A 20348-nucleotide genomic window follows, 5' to 3' on the forward strand; every position below is an offset into this window, starting at 1 on the left:
ACAATGTATACCAGAAACTGTACCTCCTCAGCCATGAAAACACATTTCTCTAGTTTGGTGAATAAAGAATGCTCGCTAAGTCTCTGGAGGACAGAACAGACATGTTGGACATGCGTCATAAGGTCAGCAGAATAAATCAGGATGTCATCCAAATAAACGACTACATATACCCCACAGATGTCTCTGAAGATATCATTTGTCAGAGTCCTGTTAGCGCCGGCGTACAGCCTCCGCTAAGCAGGGACTCACCCGCACCGTAGGGACCCCTGGGGACAAGAACAGCCGGAAAATAAAGATGCACAGACCTGAATGTAGAAGTTTAGCAAGCCTGCACAGGACCTACGATCATGTGAACGGTCATGTGACTGCAAGGGACGGGGCTTAGCGTCCTGTTTTCAAAGAAGGTAGAAAACTCAAAGTCGGGCAAAGCGGAGGTCATGCACAATACAGGCAAGCGAGATACAGGAGGGATAAACAGATGGGAGGTCAGACAAAGCCAAAGGTCATACACAAGATATCAGTAAAGTACCAGGGATGAGACAGAATGGATAGTCAGGGCCAAGCAGAGATCAAAACCAAACAGACGTAGAAGGTACCAAGCAGAATCCAAAGCAATATCCAGAGAACAGACCGAGTCATACACAGAGAATCATGCAACCAGAACACAGCACTAACACACTCAGTGGTCACCACACAATGCCAAGGGCGAAAGTATAACTGACGGGGGATGGGATCTTCCTGAGGCTATAAGACGCCTCCCCAGAACCAATGAGAGGCCATCATAATAGGTCCCAGGTGTGCAGGTGAGAGTCTGCACTGAGGTCAGAACATTAACCCCAGCACTGGTATCATGACATCATTCACAAAATTCTGAAACACTGCAGGTGCATTACTGAGCCCGAACGGCATTGCAAGGTACTCAAAGTGGCCGAGGGGTGTGTTAAATGCGGTTTTCCATTCATCTCCCTTTCTTATACGAGTAAGATTATATGCTTCTCGGAGGTCAAGCTTAGTAAACCAACGGGCTCCCAACAGCTGACTAAAAGGTATGAGTGGAAGCGGATACTGTTTTTTCACAGTGATTGCGTTTAACTCACGGTAATCAATGCAAGGTCTGAGACCACCATCTTTCTTTTACACAAAAAAGAATCCGGCCTCAACTGGTGAGGTGGATGGTCTAATAAACCCTTTTCGTAAACTGTCTGCTATGTAGTCTTTCATGGCCTGACACTCTGGACCAGAGACATTAAATATTCTCCCCTTGGGGAGATGAGAATTCGATATCAAGTCTATGGGGTAATCGTATTCTCTATGAGGGGGTAGTTTCTCTGATTCTAATATAGAAAAAACATCCTTATAATTCCTGAATGCATAAGGTACAAAGGGAGGCTTGACTTTAACTTGGTTCACTGATAGCGATATACAGTTGTCCTGACACTCTGGGCTCCAGCGCATGATATCAACCAAGTGCCAGTCTATGACTGATGTTTGCGTAACCATGGCATACCCATAACAACTGCGGATGATAAATTATTGATAACAAAAAATGACATGTTCAGCATGTAATAATCCCACTGACATTGATACTTCTTCAGTGACAAACTCCACTCCACCCTGGATGATAGATGTGCCATTAATCGCAGTGGTTTTAATGGGGACATTAAGCCTTAGCAGTGGTACGCCAAGATTCCTTGCTACCAGGAAATCTATGAAGTTCCCTTCTGAACCACTATCTACATAAGCCTCCAAACACACAGATTTCTTAAGGTAGGACAAAAAAATAGGTAAAAGGACTTTGGCCGCATTAGTGTGCAATACCTGGGCACCTGGGCAGGCATGACCAGAACTACCCAGGTGCTGATGTCCCGGAAGTGAAGACTTCTGACGTCCAGCGTTTTCCCAGAGGTCTCCCCGACTGTGGCTTGTGCAGATGTTAGTGCAAGATGATGGGATTGATCCTCCACAGGCTGAGCAATGAAGCAGGTAACAGGTGCTTTAGCCACAGAATCAACTCAGAGAAAGAAAGGCAGGAGAAAAAAAAATTCAGGGAAAATCCTGGATATATACAAAAACGATTTTGGGCCAGAGATAATGTGACGTCCGTCAGTTGCGAGTCTGAGCTGCTCGTAAGACAGCACCCCGAGAAACCCCGAGACCCTTTACCCCCATATGGGGATCTGGAATTACAGCAGAGCCCAAGAGGTAGCTGCCTATGAGAGCAGTGGACCGGAGCAGGACGGTCACCAGGAAGGGACTAAAAACCGGGACTGAAAGCGTAGTCAGGAGTCAATGGTCAAAAACCAGGCGAGCAGCAGAGGTACAAAATCATCAGGCTGTAGCAGAGTCAAAATCCAGGCTAAGGACAGAGGCATGCGTCAAAGGAGCGGGACCACATGAGGGCATAGCCCTCCTATCGCCGGCACCACCAGTCAAAGGAGTCCGGCGCCTCCCAGTGGCCGAGGCAGGAACACCTGCCCCCGAATCCGACGGCGACGTGACACCCACCTGACCCATTGTTCAGGGACTTGTTTCCTTATGAGGTTTCACTATCTTGTTATGCAGTTTTCGTTTGCTTCAGTTCTGAGAACCCCACTTCGGGTGAAGTATTTGTCTATATGGGACTAAATTATTCTTTTTGCGCCTGTTATTACTATATCTCACAAATGCTTTTTGAGACTGTATAATTTTTACATGCAGGTAACAACTTGATAAGATCTATGGTATGGGGATTTGCATCTATAGTGGACTAAGTATTGTTATTGCATCCATGTCCATTATTATGTTGATGGTATGCTGTCTATATGTGTTTTGAAAAAGCAGCTTGCATTTAAGCCTCCTGGGTTATAGGCCTTATTATATGCCTAAGTATTGTCTGCATATGTCACATTTGTGACAATTTTAATGTTTTTAAAAAGTTTTTGTGTGTCCTTTTGTGTCCAATAAACATTTTTCTATGTGATTTCCATGTCGTATGGTGATCCCCTTTTTATGGCCTATCTTTTTCTTCCGCATAGTCAGTAGTTATCATTATTATAGGTCAAGGTTGAATACAGACTTTGATGGAATGGTCTGCGGGTGTCAAGTTGCATTTGGAGAGCCCCTGACGAGCCTAAACAGTGGAAACCATCCACAAGTGATCCCATTTTGAAAACTAGACCCCCCCAAGGAACTTATCTAGATGTGTGGTGAGAACTTTAAACCCCCAAGTGCTTCACAGAAATTTATAGCGTAGAGCCATAAAAATAAAAAAAATCGTATTGTTTTCCACATAAATGATCTTTTAGTCCCCAATTTTTCATTTTCCCAAGGGTAACAGGAGATAATGGATGCCAAATGTTGTTGTGCAATTTGTCCTGAGTGGGCTGATACCCCATATGTGGAGGTAAACCACTGTTTGGGCGCATGGCAGAGCTTGGAAGGGAAGGAACATCGTTTGACTTTTTCAATGCAGAATTGGATGAATTGAGATCAGACACCATGTCGCTTTAGGAGAGCCCCTGATGTGCCTAAACTGTGGAAACCCCCCAATTCTAAATCCATCCCTAACCCCAACACACCCCTAACCCTAACCTTAGCTCTAATCCTAACCCTAATGGGAAAATGGAAATAAATACATTTTTTTCAAATTTTATTATTTTTTCCTAACAAAGGGGGTGATAAAGGGGGGTTTGGTTTACTATTTAAAGCAGGTTTATGTGTTTGGCAGCTGTCAGACGCTAAAAGATGCTTTTTAAACCAAAAATTAGTTTTTGCATCACCACATTTTGAGAGCTAGAATTTTTCCATATTTTGACCCACAGAGTTATGTGAGGTCTTATTTTTTGTGGGACGAGTTTTGCGGGACGGTTTCATTGGTACTATTTTCCGGTACGTGACATTTTTTGATCGCTTTTTATTCCGATTTTTGGGATGCAGACTGAACAAAAACTAGCAATTCATGAATTTCTTTTGGGGGGGAGCGTTTACACCATTCTGCCTGTGGTAAAATTGATAAAGTGGTTTTATTCTTCGGGTCAGTACGATTACAGTGATTTTTTTTAATGTTTTGGCGGTTTTATACAATAAAAACAATTTTATATAAAAAATAATTATTTTTGCATCGCTTTATTCTGCGAGCTATAACTTTTTTATTTTTTCACTGATAACACTATATCGCAGTTCGTTTTTTGCGGGACAAGATGACATTTTCAGTGGTACCATGTTTATTTATATCGGTCTTTTTGATAGCGCATTATTGCACTTTTTGTTCTGCGGTATAATAAAGCTGTCAGGACTCTAATGTCAGGACCCTGTCAGCGTCGGCAAACTGCCACGCAGAGCAGGGTGACTTACCCACACTATGGGAGAGCGCAGGGACCAATACTGTAGTGAAAGTTCTGAGCACGAGACCTGCGACACTAAAGGTAGTATAGAGTACCAGGACCTACGATCATGTGACCACAGGGGGCGTGGCTTAGCGTCCTGCTGCAGTAGATGACTGTAAGATTCTATTACAGGAATCTTGGAGTGAAGATTAGGGGAACTCAGGTCAGACAAGCAGGGGGGGGGTCATACACAGAGAGGGAAGAGTGATACCAGAGATGCAAGCAGAGAATAGTCAGAATGTAAGCAATGAGTCATAGACAGAGATAGCAATGTGGTACAAGTGGGGCAGTCAGAGAGTAGTCAGGTCCAAGGCAAAAGAGTCATACACGGGAATAGCAGAGCAGTACCAAAAGAACAGGCAGAACTCGTAACAGGGACAGAACCGGGTCAAAACCAAACAAGCATAAAGTATCACAGTCACAAGGCACACGTACGCACAAGGTCAACTAAGTCAGCCGAGGACAGGAGTATAACTGACACCAGACCTAGGTCGAGTGAGCATTAAATAGCCGCCCTCTGCCAGAGAGAGGCAGAAACAATTGTCTGACCAGGACGGGCCAAAGACAAACCCCATCCTGGATCATGACAAAAGCATTGTTTTTTTTTTTTTCAAGGGGTTCACTAAAGAGGTTAACTAGTGGGACAGTTTTATAGGGCGAATCGTAATGGACGCGGCAATACCAAATATGTGTACTTTTATTGTTGCTTTGTTTTATTTCCAAAAATAAATCAATTTATTGGGGAATATTTTTTTTTCTTTATTTAGGAATTTAAAAAAAATTATTTTTACACGTTTTATTTTTTGCAGGGAGGAAGGCCCTTGGAACAACACGAGCACATCGCGTTGTTCCGAGGGTCTCAGGGAAGCACACAGGGGGCCCCCTCCCTGTGTGATTCTTCCCTATACCCCCAGAACACTGCAATCATGTTTGATCGCAGTGTGCCGGTGGTTAATGTGCCGGGAGCGGTCCATGACCGCTCCTGACACATAGTGCCGGGTGTCAGCAGTGATAATCAGCTGACACCCGGCTATGATGCACTATCCCATCCTTGGGAATTAAGTCACAGGGCACATGGACGAGATAGTACATCATATGGCAGAAAGGGGTTAAAAAGCAATCCCATAGTGCTCAACAGAACACTAGCAAGGAACTTAGTCTTAAAATCCCCGACCCCGGTAATTTTGGAAAAAATGTTACCATGGTTAGACAAATACCCAGATCTGGAGAGTAGGAATTTGTTATACCAAGGTTTTTACATGGGGTTTTACATATCTGCCTTTTAAAGGCAATGGCTGTAAGCTAGTTAAAAATTTACCTTCTCTATTCTGAATTTCCTGAAATAGCTAGAACCAAAATTTTTTAGAGTTACAGCTATAATGTGTAGCAGGTCCTTTTGAACATCCTCCATTTCCTGATTTTGGCATTTCTCAGTTGGGAATCGTCCCTAAAAGAAATTCAGGTGTTTTTAGACTTATACATCATTTGTCATACCTCCACGGTTCTTCCCTAAATTACAAACTTGATAAATCACTATGTTCAGTAAACTACGCCTCTTTTGATTTGGCGGTAGATATCCATAGGAAATTTCGTAAGAATGCTTTGATGTCCAAATCTGACATTAAATCTGATTTTAGACTTCTTCCAGTGAACCTGACCAGTAGAGTTGAGCGAAATAGGTCGGCCAGATTCATAAGTCGCCGACTTATGCCAAAGTCGGGTTTCGCCGGCCAAAACCCCACCATAGCGTGAAGTCGGCCCTGCCGTCGGCAAAACGAGCGACAAAGTCAGATTTCCCAGAATGCTTGCAGGTGTCTTTTTTTCAGCCAATGAGCAAGAAAGTACACTGTGGGCAACGAGATGACATGTGCAGCGTCCACCACCATCGTAGAGAAGGGCATTGCAGTGATTGGCTTGCTTTGGGGGGCGTCATAGTGTCTATAAAAGCCCTGACCGCCGACCTCCATTTTACTTCTGCCGATCTTAACAGTAGGGAGAGGTTGCTGTTTATCAGAGGGGAGAGAGTTAGGGCTGTAAAGATAGAAGAAGTTTTTATGTGCTTGTGCTGATAGCAATTGTGCTGTACAGTTAGTGTGCAGTGACAGGGGAGGATTTTTTTGTGTGCAGCAGCGCTGGTTATTAGGCTGCCTGATAGCTGTATTGCTGTGTGTACACTGCTGTGCAGACTGCTTTTTACACAGCACTAATACTTTAATTCTTTTTTTCTGCACAGTTACCGGCCGTTCATTTTTTGCCACACCGTATAGAGCTGTACGCTCCTCACACACTACCGTGTACCGGCTGGTATCACGGACAAATACATGCTGACTATCTGTGTGTGACTCTGGAAATATATACAGAGATTTAAATTTTCCCCTACACCGTATACAGCTGTACGCTTCTGATACAGTACCGTATATCTGCTGTTTGTATTACGGTCAAATCCATACTGGGTGAGCGTCTGTGTGTGACTCCAGAAATAAATACAGAGATTTAAATTTTCCCCTACACCGTATACAGTTGTACACTCCTCATACAGTACTGCTGTTTGTATTACGGTCAAATCCATACTGAGTGAGCATCTGTGTGTGACTCTGGAAATATATACAGAGATTTAAATTTTTCCCTACACCGTATACAGCTGTACGTTTCAGATACAGTACCGTATATCTGCTGTTTCTATTACTGTGAAATCCATACTGAGAGAGTGTCTGTGTGTGACTCCAGAAATAAATACAGAGATTTAAATTTTCCCCTACACTGTATACAGCTGTATGCTCCTCATACAGTACCGTATATCTGCTGTTTGTATTACGGTCAAATCCATACAGAGTGAGCGTCTGTGTGTGACTCCAGAAATATATACGGAGATTTAAATTTTTCCCTACACCGTATACAGCTGTACGCTTCTGATACAGTACCGTATAATCTGCTGTTTGTATTACGGTGAAATCCATACTGAGAGGCGTCTGTGTGTGACTCTGGAAATATATATGGAGATTTAAATTTTTTCGCTACACCGTATACAGCTGTACACTCCTGAAACAGTACCATATATCTGCTGGTATTTTTGGTACATTTTCCCAAACATGAGGAAGTATGGTGGAAGAGGCCACGGACGTGGGCAGGGGGGCCAGCAGGTATTGATGGTGGTGGTGGTGCATCTGCTGGTAGTGCCGAAAGCACAATAGCATCTAAGGCAGGAGGTGTTGAGCCTGCGTCATCGTCTTGCTCCAGAAGGCCTGGAAGGCTCCCTTTTCTGGGAGTAGGTAAACCGCTTTTAAAGCCGGAGCATCAGGAATAGGTTTTGGCTTACATTGCCGAAACAGCCTCCAGCTCTATCGCCTCCTCTTCTGAAGTTACAAAAACTGCAAGCACTGAGTCATCAGTGCAGGCTCCTGGTCAGGAACAACACCTTTCCTTGTGTCCTTCACCCCCACCAAAAGTGAAGGATGTGGCAGGCCACACTACAGATTACTCCTTGGAGCTCTTTTCACATACCATGTCTAAGTTATCAAGTGGAATCCGGAATTCCCCAGTCCAAGATTAATATGACATGGAGTGCACTGATGCACAGCCAGTGCTATATGATTCTGCTGGTACATTCACCCAGGGCACTGCATTGCACTCGCAGTCTACTGAGCCAGATTCTGACCCTGATGAAACTCAGGTGCCCCTTCCCACATACTATACCACCTTACACGGTGACACAGAGGAAGGTGCAGATGAAATTGAAGAGGAGGTGATGGATGACTCAGTTGTTGACCCGGATTGGCATCCATTGGGGGAAGAGGGTGCCGCTGGCAATAGTTCAGAAGAGGAGGATCCACAGCAGACATCGACATCGCAACTGCGGTTATCTGGCAAGCCCGTAGCAGTCCAAAAACGTTTTAAAGAAACCAAAAGAGTTGCAGGACAGCTTGGCCAGACGGTCAAAATAGCACAGCGTGCAAGGCCTCAAAATGTCTCACATAGACCTAAGGAACCAACAATTTTCCTAGTCTAAAGTTACTTACTATTTGAGTTATGGTATTTACTGCTTATCTGATTGTCTGTTTGACTTAAAAGTATTGCAGAAAGGTAACAAAGTCTTCACCATTTGTCCTAACTCACTATTTGTCTTATCTAATTTTAATTTATTTTATGTGTGATGTAACACTGTAGAGTAGAGTTCTCTACTTTTTATTTTTTTCCCATGTTTACCCTTCCTTCCTTCCCTGTAATATTATTATGAAAATGTAATAAAAATTATATAAACAAAAAAAAAAAGGAAGAAACACAGCGTCTGGTGATGTCCATGAGCTCAAGACTTCAGGCAGTCATTGCAAACAAAGGGTTTTCAACCAAGTACTAGAAATAAACATTTTATTTACAATAAAAAAAAAAAAAAAAAAATGTCTCCCATAGCAGGAAGAGTGCAGTGTGGCACTTTTTTGACCAAAATCCTGTTGATGAGGCAAAGGTTATCTATAAGAAGTGCGGAAGGACCTTTAGCCGAGGGAAAAATCTCCGAAATTTGAATACCAGTTGCATGCTTAGACATGCAGGGTCCACAGGGGACAGCAGCAGTGGGACAGTGCTGCCTAGCCCACGGTATAGGCAACAGTTGGCTGTAGGCGTTCGACCCTCTGCCTACTCCTCCTCCAGAAGCGAAAGCACCTCGATAGAGCGCAGTCGCACGAGCACTCCATCCGCAGCTGCCAGTGTTGCACACGAGGTGTCCCACTGTTGAACAGCTAGTGGTAAGCGTCAGCAGGCTGTTTGAAAGATGACGTCTTTGGGAGAAAACAGACACAACTCGGAGGTACTGGCCGACTACTTGCAGCGAGAAACTGAGTCATGGCTGGGCAGTCTACATTCTTGAGCCAGGCAAGGTAGTCAGTGATAATGGACGTAATTTTGTGGCAGCCATAGCCCTTTCAAAACTCAGACACATACCTTGCCTGGCTCACACCTTTAACCTGGTCGTGCAGTGCTTCATAAATAATTATCCGGAGTTACCAGCCCTGCTCCATAAGGTGCGAAGACTGTGCTCGTACATCTGTCGCTCACCCGTAGACTCCAGTCGTATGCAGAGGCTGCAACGATCGCTCCACCTCCCCAAGCACCGCCTAATCATAGACGTTGCAACAAGGTGGAACTCCACCATGCGCATGGTTGAGAGGCTGTGCGAACAGAGGCAGGCTGTAATGCATTTATTATTATTATTATTATTATTATTATTATTATGCATTTATATAGTGCCATTTATTCCATGGCGCTTTACATGTGAAAAGGGGAAATATAGACAAGTATAATAAACATGTGTAAGACAAGGGACACACAAGTACATAAAGAGAGGGGACCCTGCCCGCGAGGGCTCACAGTCTACAGGGATGGGTGAGGATACAGTAGGAGAGGGTAGAGCAGGTTGTGCGGTGGTTCATTAGACCGAGGATCATTGCAGGCTGTAGGCTTGTCGGAATTTGTGGGAGAATACATGGGCATGTAGTTTGAGGGCAGACATCGAGTTGTCGAGTGTGCAGTGGTCAAAGCTGAAAGACCTCTGTAAAGTCTTTCAGTGTTTTGAGGAATGCACATGGCTGGTATGCGCAGACGACGCCATCATAAGCATGAGCATCCCACTTATGCGTCTGCTCATGCAAACTTTGATGCACATTAAGGATCAGGCGTCTACAGTGGAGGAGGAGGAGGAGGAGGGAAGCCTTGATGGCAGTGAGGTATTGTCTGCTCAGGGAACTGTCCTGGACGAGGTGGAGGAAGAGGAGGAGGAGGAGGGGGATGATTATTTTGGGGAGGAGGATGCTTCTCACGGGGCAAGAGTAAATGTTGACTTGCCAAGGTCAGGTACAGGGTTTGTGCGTGACTGGAGGGATGTGGATTTCGCAGAAAGTGCTCCTCCACCCACCACTGGCAGTGTATCATTGACACCTGGAACATTGGCCCACATGTGTGATTATCTCTTGCGGATCCTAAAATGGGACCCCGCATTTCCAAAATTATGAAGGATGACGACTACTGGTTGGCCAGCATCCTCGATCCACGCTAGAAAGGCAAATTACAGAACATCATGCCACAGGAGAACCTAGAGCTAATATTGGCGAACAAACAAGCAACTCTGGTAAACCGTTTGTTAGAGGCATTCCCAGCGCACAGCAACGGTGCAGATTCTACCACGAGCCGTACTGGGCAACATGGAAGAGGTGTTCGTGGTGCACACAGCCGAAGAGGCGTTGGACATAGGGGTTTCATGACCATGTTGTGGACTGATTTCTCGAGTACCGCTCACACGACTGGTAATACTGAATCAATTGCAAGAGACAGCAGACAGCGGTTGTCAACTATGATTCAAAATGACTTCTCCTCCCCTATTGATGTTCCCCCTCACAGTTCATTTCCCTTTGACTACTGGGCCTGTAAACTGGACTCCTGGCCTGAACTGGCACAATATGCCTTACAGTAGCTCACTTGCCCTGCTGGTAGTGTGCTATCAGAAAGAGTCTTCAGTGCTGCTGGATCAGTCCTGACAGAAAGAAGGACCCGGCTGTCAACCCAAAATGTAGGTGATCTCTCCTTCATTAAAATGAACCATGCCTGGGTTTCAAAGGATTTTGTACCACCTTCCCCTGATGACACATAGGTTGCCAGCAAAATGGCTCTCTTAGTCCTCCTCTTCCTCCGACTTCTCCAATTCCTCCATTTGCAGCTGCTGAACGTCCAGCCTACACCTCAACATATGCCAGTTTTTCCACCTCCCTAACTGGGCTGTACCCCCCCCACAACTTTAGCCAAATAACCCCCAGTTTTCAATGCATTACTATTATTATAAAGTAAATTAAGGTTGACAAGCTTAACTAATAAGAATTGATGTTGCCATTAAAATGGGCACTGTAGGTGTGTTTACTGTCCTCCACTCACTGCCGACTTTTATTCCCCATTGACTTGCATTAGGGTCGGGTTTCGGTCGGAACTCCGACTTTTACCGATAGTCGGACGATTTCGTTCGACTCGACTTTTGGTAAAGTCGGGTGGTCCGAAACCCGACTCGACCCTCCCGGAGGCAAAGTCGCTCATCTCTACTGGCCAGTATTAACTCATTTGGTTTTTATTTTGATAACAAATTTTCCTTTGACAAATGATTGCCTATAGATTTTTCCCTTTCTTGTTTTTATTTCGAGACGGTTTCTTCATTTTTACACTGGGTTATTCAATGCAATTCAAATATCGGGGGCATTTTACACTACCTTGATGACTTTTTATTCATCGGTCCCTCTGACTCTAGTATATGCAGTGATCTCCTTAATAAATTCATTTTTTATTTGCAATGAATTTGGGGTCCCTATTGCCTGTGATAAAACTGTGCAACCTGTTATGACGTTGGAATTCCTTGGTATAATCTTAGATTCATCTAAAATGGAATGTAGGCTACCCATGGATAACATTTTTACATTGAAAATTACCCTTTTGAATATTCTTTCTAAAGAAAAGGTCACCTTAAAAGAGCTTCAATCCCTTCTTGGCTTGTTGAACTTTGCCCTGAGAATTATCCCAATGGAAAGGGTGTTTTCTAGGCGCCTTTATGACGCCACTGGTCACTTGGTTCTCACATTAAAATTGGTTCTGAGATTAAAGAAGATGTTAAAATTTGGCTGTATTTCCGTTCTAATTTTAATGGTATATCCTGCTTGCAGAGCTCTTTTTTTTCTGACTTGTTACCTTTATTATTTTCAACAGATATGCCCAATGGTTACGGGATTTTCTTTTCCTCTCATTGGTCAGCGCAACCATGGCCTGAGTCATGGGTTCTGACAAATGTTACGAAAAATGCATCTGTGCTTGACCTTTTTTCTCTTTTTCTGTGTATTTATCTTTGGGGCCCTTTATTGGAAAATAGGAGCATCTTAGTTTCTTCTAATAACCAAAGTTTAGTGTTTAATATTAACACATTATCTTCTAAGAATGGCTGGGAGCTAAAATTATCAGATACCTGGTTTCATATTGCTTAAAGTTTAACATTTGGTTAAAAGCTAGGCTTTGCCTGAGTGATAAAATGCTAAACTCTGATTCCCTTTGTCACTGCCAGTGGTCAGTATTCCGTCAGTTGACCCCGGACGCCGACAAGGAACCAACACCATGCCCTTCTCATGTTTGGGACATAATTTGGGGCTAATTCCTTATTTATTCGAAAAGTCATTAGCTAATAGATCATGGGCTGATTACTCAGCTGTATGGAATCAGTTGGGTGAATTTCTGCCTTGAGAAAAATTTTGACTATGCGGAATCTCCTCCCGGACCAGCTTTAGGGCAGGTTCATATTGCGTTATGGCGGTCCATTTAACGGGTGCGTTACAAAGCGGCATTAATGCGATGTAACGCATCCGTTAACACACCCATAGACTGCCATAACTTAGCGCATTGCTAACGCATGTCAAAATCGGCATGCATTAGCAAAGTGCTGTTATGCTGTGACGGACCCTTGGACTTGGTCTACCGCGTTCGAGGGTCCATCACGGCTAGCGCAGAAGGAGCAGCTGTGCTAACGTGATCGCACAAACGCGATCAAAAGAAGACTAGCGTTAGCACAGTCCATTTAACGCATCCGTTAAACGGACTGCCATAACGCAATGTGAACCTAGCCTTAAGGTTTGTGGAGTCTTTAATTAATAAAGGGTTATTTATGTAAATCACTGGCTGGAGTTTCTTTCTTTTTAGGCCATATTCCCACATTGCTTTTTTGAAGCAGAATATTCCTGAGCGGAAGCGCACACCCTCTTCCCGGGAAAAAAAACGCACCATTAGCATAACATGCGCGGATTCCATTATGATTACATGGGATGCTTTTCTTAAGCGTTTCCGCTGCAGAAATGCGCGTCTAAAAGCGCTGCGGAAGCGCTTAAAAAAAGCAACGTGGGCACACAGCCTTAAAGTTTGCTGAAAAACTCCGATCTGTTCCCAGTTAAGCAGTTTTTGAAAAGTTTTAAGAGAGGCAATTTTAAAGTAGACAGTAGACATCATATATCTTTTTCTTTACTAAAAGATTTGTGTTTATCATTTATCAGTTGGGTAGGGGAACTAGCATACGTTTAAATCCCATTTCTGATGTTTGTATTTGCCCCTTGGCAAATGCGCAAAGATGGCTGGTGAAGAGACCCAAAGTTTCTGGCTCATTCTGTATTCATTCCAATGGTGAACCGGCTACCGTTAACCAATTTAATTCCATTCTTAAAAAATGCTTAGCTTCACTTGTTCAAGAACATTTAAAAATCACGTTCCACTCTTTGAGGATTGGAGCCGCAACTGAAGCTTCCAGGCTGGGTCTAAGGGATGAAAAGATTATGAGATTGGGTAGATGGGATTCTAGGAGATTTAAGCTGTATATTCGTCCTGATCTCTATGATTACTAACTTTAATATTCACTTTGCAGATCCTCTGATAGTATGGGTTGGCGGACTCTCATATACAGTATTCTGGGCTCAGAAGAGAGCAAGTCAGAGGTCTACATTAATACCGAGAACCTCTCCTTTAGTTCTTCTTAGTGTCAGGGGAATGAAATAGAAGGATTTGATTAATGAATTGGGATGATTACAGTAGCTATTCAGTTTCCTTTGCCCGACTTAATTATAGTTCACTTAGGTGTGAATGATCTAGGTAAAAATAAAACTTTATGGCAATAATGGGCAAGGACCTTTCCGTCTTTAAACTGAAGTCTAACCTTACTTGTTTTGTTTTTACCAAGACTGTTCCCAGATTACTATGGTCGATGCCGAACTTAATTTTTCTAGATAAGATCAGAAGGAGAATCAATAAAAGAATGGAACGGTTTATAGTTTTACTAAATGGTTTCTCACTCAGGCACTTGGACTTAAAGGGTTTTACCCCTGGTATTTACAGAAATGATTTAGTTCACCTTTCTGACATTGGACTTGATATTTTTAATTTGGATCTTAAGTCCATAATTGACAAATGGCTGTGGTGTTTTTTTTTTTTGGGGGGGCATGCCTCTCTGAGTCATGGCGTTTGGGAAAATCGCCCAGCTATCTGGGTGGATTGGTTTATTATGTGATTAACTTATTGCTATTTTGGGTATTAATTTATTAAAATCGTATAAGTCTATCCTGGTTACCCTAAATAAACACCACGGCCATTATTCTTCCACATTTTTTGTGTTCTGTGTTTTTATTTCATATATTTTTAAGGGTTTTGTGTTACCATGGAGAAATTTTGTGCTCCATCTTTTCCTCACAGTGTGCTCTACTTCTCTCATCCGAGAGAATTAAGATGACTATGCTGACACGCCGTTCAGAGTTTGATCACAGTGTAAATTGCATAATTGGCCCAATTCTCAAGGATGAGAGAATAGGAGCACACTGTGAGGAGAGGATGGAGAGCAAAATTTCTCCATCTTTTCCATACTGTGAGTCTGCGGTAATCGGACTGCACTTAGAAGTCAGATGTTTTCCACGCACCCATAGACTTGAATGGGTGAGTGGCATCTGACTTCAAAGTGAAATCGCTACTCCATTGAATAACATTGGTCCGGGAGCTATCTGATAAAAATCTGATAGCACTTGTTCGATGTTTGCGCTCATGTGAGGCAGCCCTAAAGGTCAAAATATTTGCTGACCGATCGTGCATAGCTTGTTCAATAAACGTTACACCCCATAGGACAAATACCAGGATACAAAAATATTACTCTCGTCTTTGTAAGTAGGTCATAACCTGTTTTCTGGAAAAGATCTCAAATAAGAAAATAAGTCTGCTGTAATATCACCATTTCCTCATCTTCGTTCGTAAATGGTTTTAATTATAAATCTATTGCTTTTAGACATTGAGTGAAAACTATATAAAATAATTCCATAATATTCTGAATCTTCTTTTTTGTTATCTCTTCATTTTTTTAACAGCTGGATGTTTCTATCGAAGAACTTAGAGGAATTTTGACCTGTTTGCTGAATGGTATAGCAGATTGCTCCACAGAACTGCTAACAATCGCAGATGATCTGGATGATTTTCATAGAAGGGCCACCATTGCTAGCGTCACAGGAAGTTCAGTTGGACTTGCTGGAGGCATCACTACCCTTGCAGGCCTCGTTTTAGCCCCATTTACTGCAGGAGCATCTCTGGTTTTCAGTGGTATCGGGGCCGGTGTTGCGGCGGTTGGAGGACTCACAGGGGCATCGGCTTCTATTGCAGATTCAGTAAATATGAAAAATAAATGCAGCCGAGTAGAAGAGATTGTAAAGGCCGTTAATGCTGAGATGAATGAATTGGAAAAGGCTTCAAAAAAGTTGGATTCATTAGTTACTGACATAATGTCGAAGCAAAAAATGGTAGACAGTTCTGATGCAGCCAGGGCTGGGGGAAGAGGTGTATATGCTGCATTAGAGGTTGGCAGGATGATTCAGCTGGGCAAGGTGTCAGCCGCTGCGGCTCATGGGGTGCAGATAGCAGCTCGGGGGTTCCAGGTATTCAGGGTCATTTCAGGGGTTTTTGCAGCTTTGTTTATAGTCGTTGATGCCACTTTTATCGTTAAGGGAGCAAAGGAAATACAGGATGGGTGTAAGACAGAGGAGGCCACACAAATAAGAGAATGTGCGGAGGAGATTAAAAAATTACATAAAGATTTACAAAAGTTAGATGAGGATTTGGTGGCCAACTATTAAAGTAACTTAAGAGCTTCATCAGGGTGTAAATATCTCTCGCTCCAAGACAAAAGAAATATGATGGACGCAGACTTGAGTATTTGGTACAAAATACCAGTTATGAGATACAAGGGATGAAGATTCATTCCAGTCAGTAAGCCACTGGCTTCATGTGGATCACGTTACTGCATTACAGATTGCTATTGGAGATACCAACATTATATTTGTCTCTGTCACCAGAAATTCTTCTAATAGAAAACAGAGGACAAAAAATGAGGGATTAAGCCCCATGAACCACCTGCTGCTCATGCACACGTGTTGTCCTTCCAAGTTACAACAGTATGTGAAATATCAAACACCAAACCAAAATGATGCAAGTTTGGGCACATTGCCTAGGTCAACAGTATCTGCAAAGCTCAAAACATCAGTGATTGCTAGGTCTAAGCAAGTGTAACATTTGCCATCTGATTATGGCAGGCACTTGCAGACATTAAAGGGGCTGTCCACGACTTTAACATTGATAGCATATCCTTAGGATAAGTCATCAATGTCTGATTGGTTGGGTTGCAACACTCTGCACCCCTGCAGATCAGCTGCTCATAGAGTCGGCGGCGGGTGGGACTGCTCAGTTAGGGAGCTGCTTAGCACAGCTACATCAATGGATAGGGGCCGCGGCCTGGTACTACACATCCGACTGCTACAGATTAGTGGTGGATGTGCAGTAGTCATCCACTATACAGTCGACAGAATTGTGTTGTGCAGCTCCTGAGGAGTTCAGGCAGATTGGTAGGGGAGCCGGTGCAATACCCTCACCGATCAGACATTTTTGACTTATCCCAAGGATAGGCCATAAATGTTAATCCCAGATAACCCCTTTAAAGAATGGCCTGTTATGATTGGGTCACCGAGGAGGAGAGCAAGACCAAGCAAGCCACAGAAAACCAGAGAGGTTGGTAACTAAGTGGATTGAAGACCCCTGATCCTATCCACACAACTAGCAGTAGCCGTGGAGTGTGCCTACGATGATCCTAGACGCCTCAACACAGCCGGAGAGCTAAATAAGCCTAAAGCAAGAAAGGGGGAATCTAAACTGCCCCAGAGCAGACCCCAAAGGGATAGCCCCCAAACATATATTGTAGGTGAGAAAGGATGAAAACACAAGCGCAGGTAGGAAAATAGACTGAGCAAACGATGGGGCCCACACTGACTAGACAGGACAGGAAAGGAAAGACACTGACTGCAATCATGCAAAAAACCCTGCAAAAAAGGTCCAACACGTCTGATAGAAAAATACTGAAGTCGCACGACTTCGCCCACTATATCAGCACTCTGGTACAGTATATTCTGAAAGCAGAGCAAAAAGAGGCCAATCTAATAAGGGACAAAAACAAACTGGCGCAAGCAGTAACATATGATGGTGATTCAGCACAGCCCCAACCGGAGCTGGCTGACCCACACACAACTGAAATAGACAAAACCAGATCAAATGTGAACAATAGCAAAAGAACACTTAGCTGAGCATGCAGGGACTGAGCTGGAAACTAAGACCTCAGGAGGCAGGAAAAATCACCAGCAGGGACAGAGGGAGTCGACTGTCTTAATCCAGTCTGAGACTCCAGATCTCCAATCGTCGTCCTCATTATCAGGTGGCAAGCCTCTGTTAATCAAATCAGCTCCATTACCTCCAGTGACCACCAGAGGGAGCCCAGAAAGAGAACTTGCAACCCCTCTGTCAATTTGACCAGCTCCACTACCTTCAGTAGTAACCAGAGGTAGGCCAGAAAGCAAATTCACAACAATGGCCATTGACAGCCATGTGCATCAATACTCTTTGATTCCCACTGGTGTTTAATATTTGATGTGTTGTTTTAAGTTTGATAACCTTTGTGAGCAACAGATTGGTAAAAATGCTTCACCACTGAATATCTCACAGAAATATTTTTGGTGTTTCTAATATCCTGTGAGCTACAATCTGATCTTTAAAACCATATTTTTCAACGGTCGGATTGAAGATCTTCATCCTTTATATACCTGAGCTGGAATTTCATTTTAAATCCTCAAGGCTACATTCATTATTTTTATATTAGTTTCATTACATGGAGCTTAAAATTAACCTGACAGCTGATACTCGCTGCCCGAACCCTGGGCATCATGTATCATACACTGGCTCTATAATTTCTGCCAGGAATTTTTTACTCTGAATCGGCATTTCAGAAAAAAACAAATTTAGAAACCATCCGGGGAACATGCCTACTGGGGGACTTGTCCAAAAAGCCAATCTCCAGCGGCATATCCATGTGTTTCTTTGACATGTCTCTATTTAAGTGTGTGTATATAGAGACCTGTCACTCATCTTGGACTAGTCACACATGCAGCATTGTACAAGGCCAACCTTTAGGCTATGTACCCATGTATCCCAGCAAAGAGCAAACAGATGAACGGCATACTAGGGCACACAAATCACCACATTACCAGACGGAGCTCTTTATCTGAAGTATTGCGGCATATGATTCAGTCAAAAAATGGAGGTGCTTGCATGAAAAAACATGAATATTTCAATGTGAAGCAAAAAAAGAAGAAATATGCAGCACTCACCAATGTAGCTGAAAAACTGTGAGTCTTTATTTCACATAATTTCCATCAAATGTGTGGACGTGGAGGAATGCTAGGGGAGGGAGGTGCCGGACAACGGACCCGTAGAAGCGAGTAATCGCGAAACGGCCGTTGTCCGGCACCTCCCTCCCCTAGCATTCCTCCACGTCCACACATTTGATGGAAATTATGTGAAATAAAGACTCACAGTTTTTCAGCTACATTGGTGAGTGCTGCATATTTCTTCTTTTTTTGCTTCACATTGATATGTACCCATGTATGCAGAAAAAAACGGACTCCTTCCCAGGAAAAACGTCCGTTTTTTGCGCGATTTTTGTGCGTTTTTTTAATGCGTTTTTTACAGGAGCATCCTCCTGCTCATAGAATATAGTTAGAAATGCGGATTTTTCCACAGAATTATTGAGCACGCTGCGTTTTTTTCCGCGACGCTTTTTTTTCGAGGAAAAAAACACATCAATGTGCACAAAAATTGCGGATTTCATGAAAAAGAATGGGATGCTTCTTGTAAAGGTTTTTTACGGGTTTTTGCCGGGAAAAACGCTTAAAAAACATGAAAAACGCTTACGTGGGTACACAGCTTAAAACGTATATTTTCTCTGAAATGCCTCAGCATTTCAGAATAAACCATACCTTCATTAGAATACAGAGCTACAGCAGGAATCAGGTATCAGCTGCCAAGTTAATTTTATGAAAATAATCTTTTTCCTAAAAATTATAAAAATTTAACATTCTTTTATCCTGCAATATACCGTATCTCAATGGATAATTGTCTTAATTTCCACACTGTATTTTTATTAACAAATACTTTACAGCATAAGAAAACAAAAATCTATGCTTTTCTACAATTTATATAAGTAAGATTGTTTAAATGCTTTCTGAAGACAAAGTCAAAAAAGAGCAACAAGCTAGTGTGGGGTGTCTAAGTCTAATAGTTGCCTTGGGGCCCAAATGACTATGACACCTTGTCTACTACACTATTCAAAAAAAAATGTTCAATATACCAACATATATGACCTGTCAGGCTGAAAGGATATTCATTAGGCCATTTTAGGTTGTTGCAGCCCTATAAACATGCTTAACATGGATGCTTAGAGCATTTTTGGGCATACACATTAAGCGAACACCAAAAAATTAGACATTACCATAACCTAATAATTAGAGATGAGTGGATCAATTTGTGGAAGATCAAATTTAAGTTTAATTTCCTACTTCTATGGATCAGGTCCCCACTTTATAATTAAGGCACTAGCACTTTTACAAATTAAATGTGTGGAACTCTGTATCTACATATGATTTTCTGGCACTCTATTTGTTATTTCCAAAAACAAATTATAGTATACAATGGATAACACAGCCTGAATGGAGTATTTTAGGGATCTTGTCATCTAATATATAATTTTGTGATTGTTGTCAACAGTTATATAACATTGATTTACTTGGCCTTCTATGTCAGAACACTACTTTTGTTCTTTCTGCTTGAATTTTTAAATATTTGTTTTAATAGTTGATCTATTGAAAACTCAATTTTTAAAATATTTTTCTGCAATGGAACCTCCTTTTTTCCTCAACATATACATTTGGAATTGTGTAAATATATCTGTTTATGATCTTGCCTGAACCTATTTCCCTTTGTCTGAATGCCTAGGCCTGAACCCTGAATCTGTATCTGATCTTTCCTGTTTTATCAACCCCCCGGTGCTGAATAAACAGGCCTCAAATCTCAAACCTG

The 20348-nt window shown here is 42.7% G+C and overlaps 1 protein-coding gene across 2 annotated transcripts in view; it reads left to right on the top strand.

Annotated features, from left to right (window-relative positions):
* The window catches only part of LOC141091157 (uncharacterized), a 72027-nt gene extending 53429 nt beyond the window's left edge, over window positions 1-18598 (top strand). For both annotated transcript variants that reach the window (XM_073576561.1, XM_073576560.1), the window contains exon 4: window positions 15269-18598. In XM_073576561.1, the coding sequence (XP_073432662.1) occupies window positions 15269-16027 (759 nt within the window). In that variant the 3' untranslated portion in view covers window positions 16028-18598. The remainder of the gene's footprint in view (window positions 1-15268) is intronic.
* Window positions 18599-20348: the final 1750 nt, after the last annotated feature.

This window comes from Dendrobates tinctorius, unplaced genomic scaffold (genome assembly GCF_039654945.1).
Source record: "Dendrobates tinctorius isolate UK_male_01 unplaced genomic scaffold, ASM3965494v1 ptg000049l, whole genome shotgun sequence".
Classification (NCBI taxonomy): Eukaryota; Metazoa; Chordata; class Amphibia; order Anura; family Dendrobatidae; genus Dendrobates; species Dendrobates tinctorius.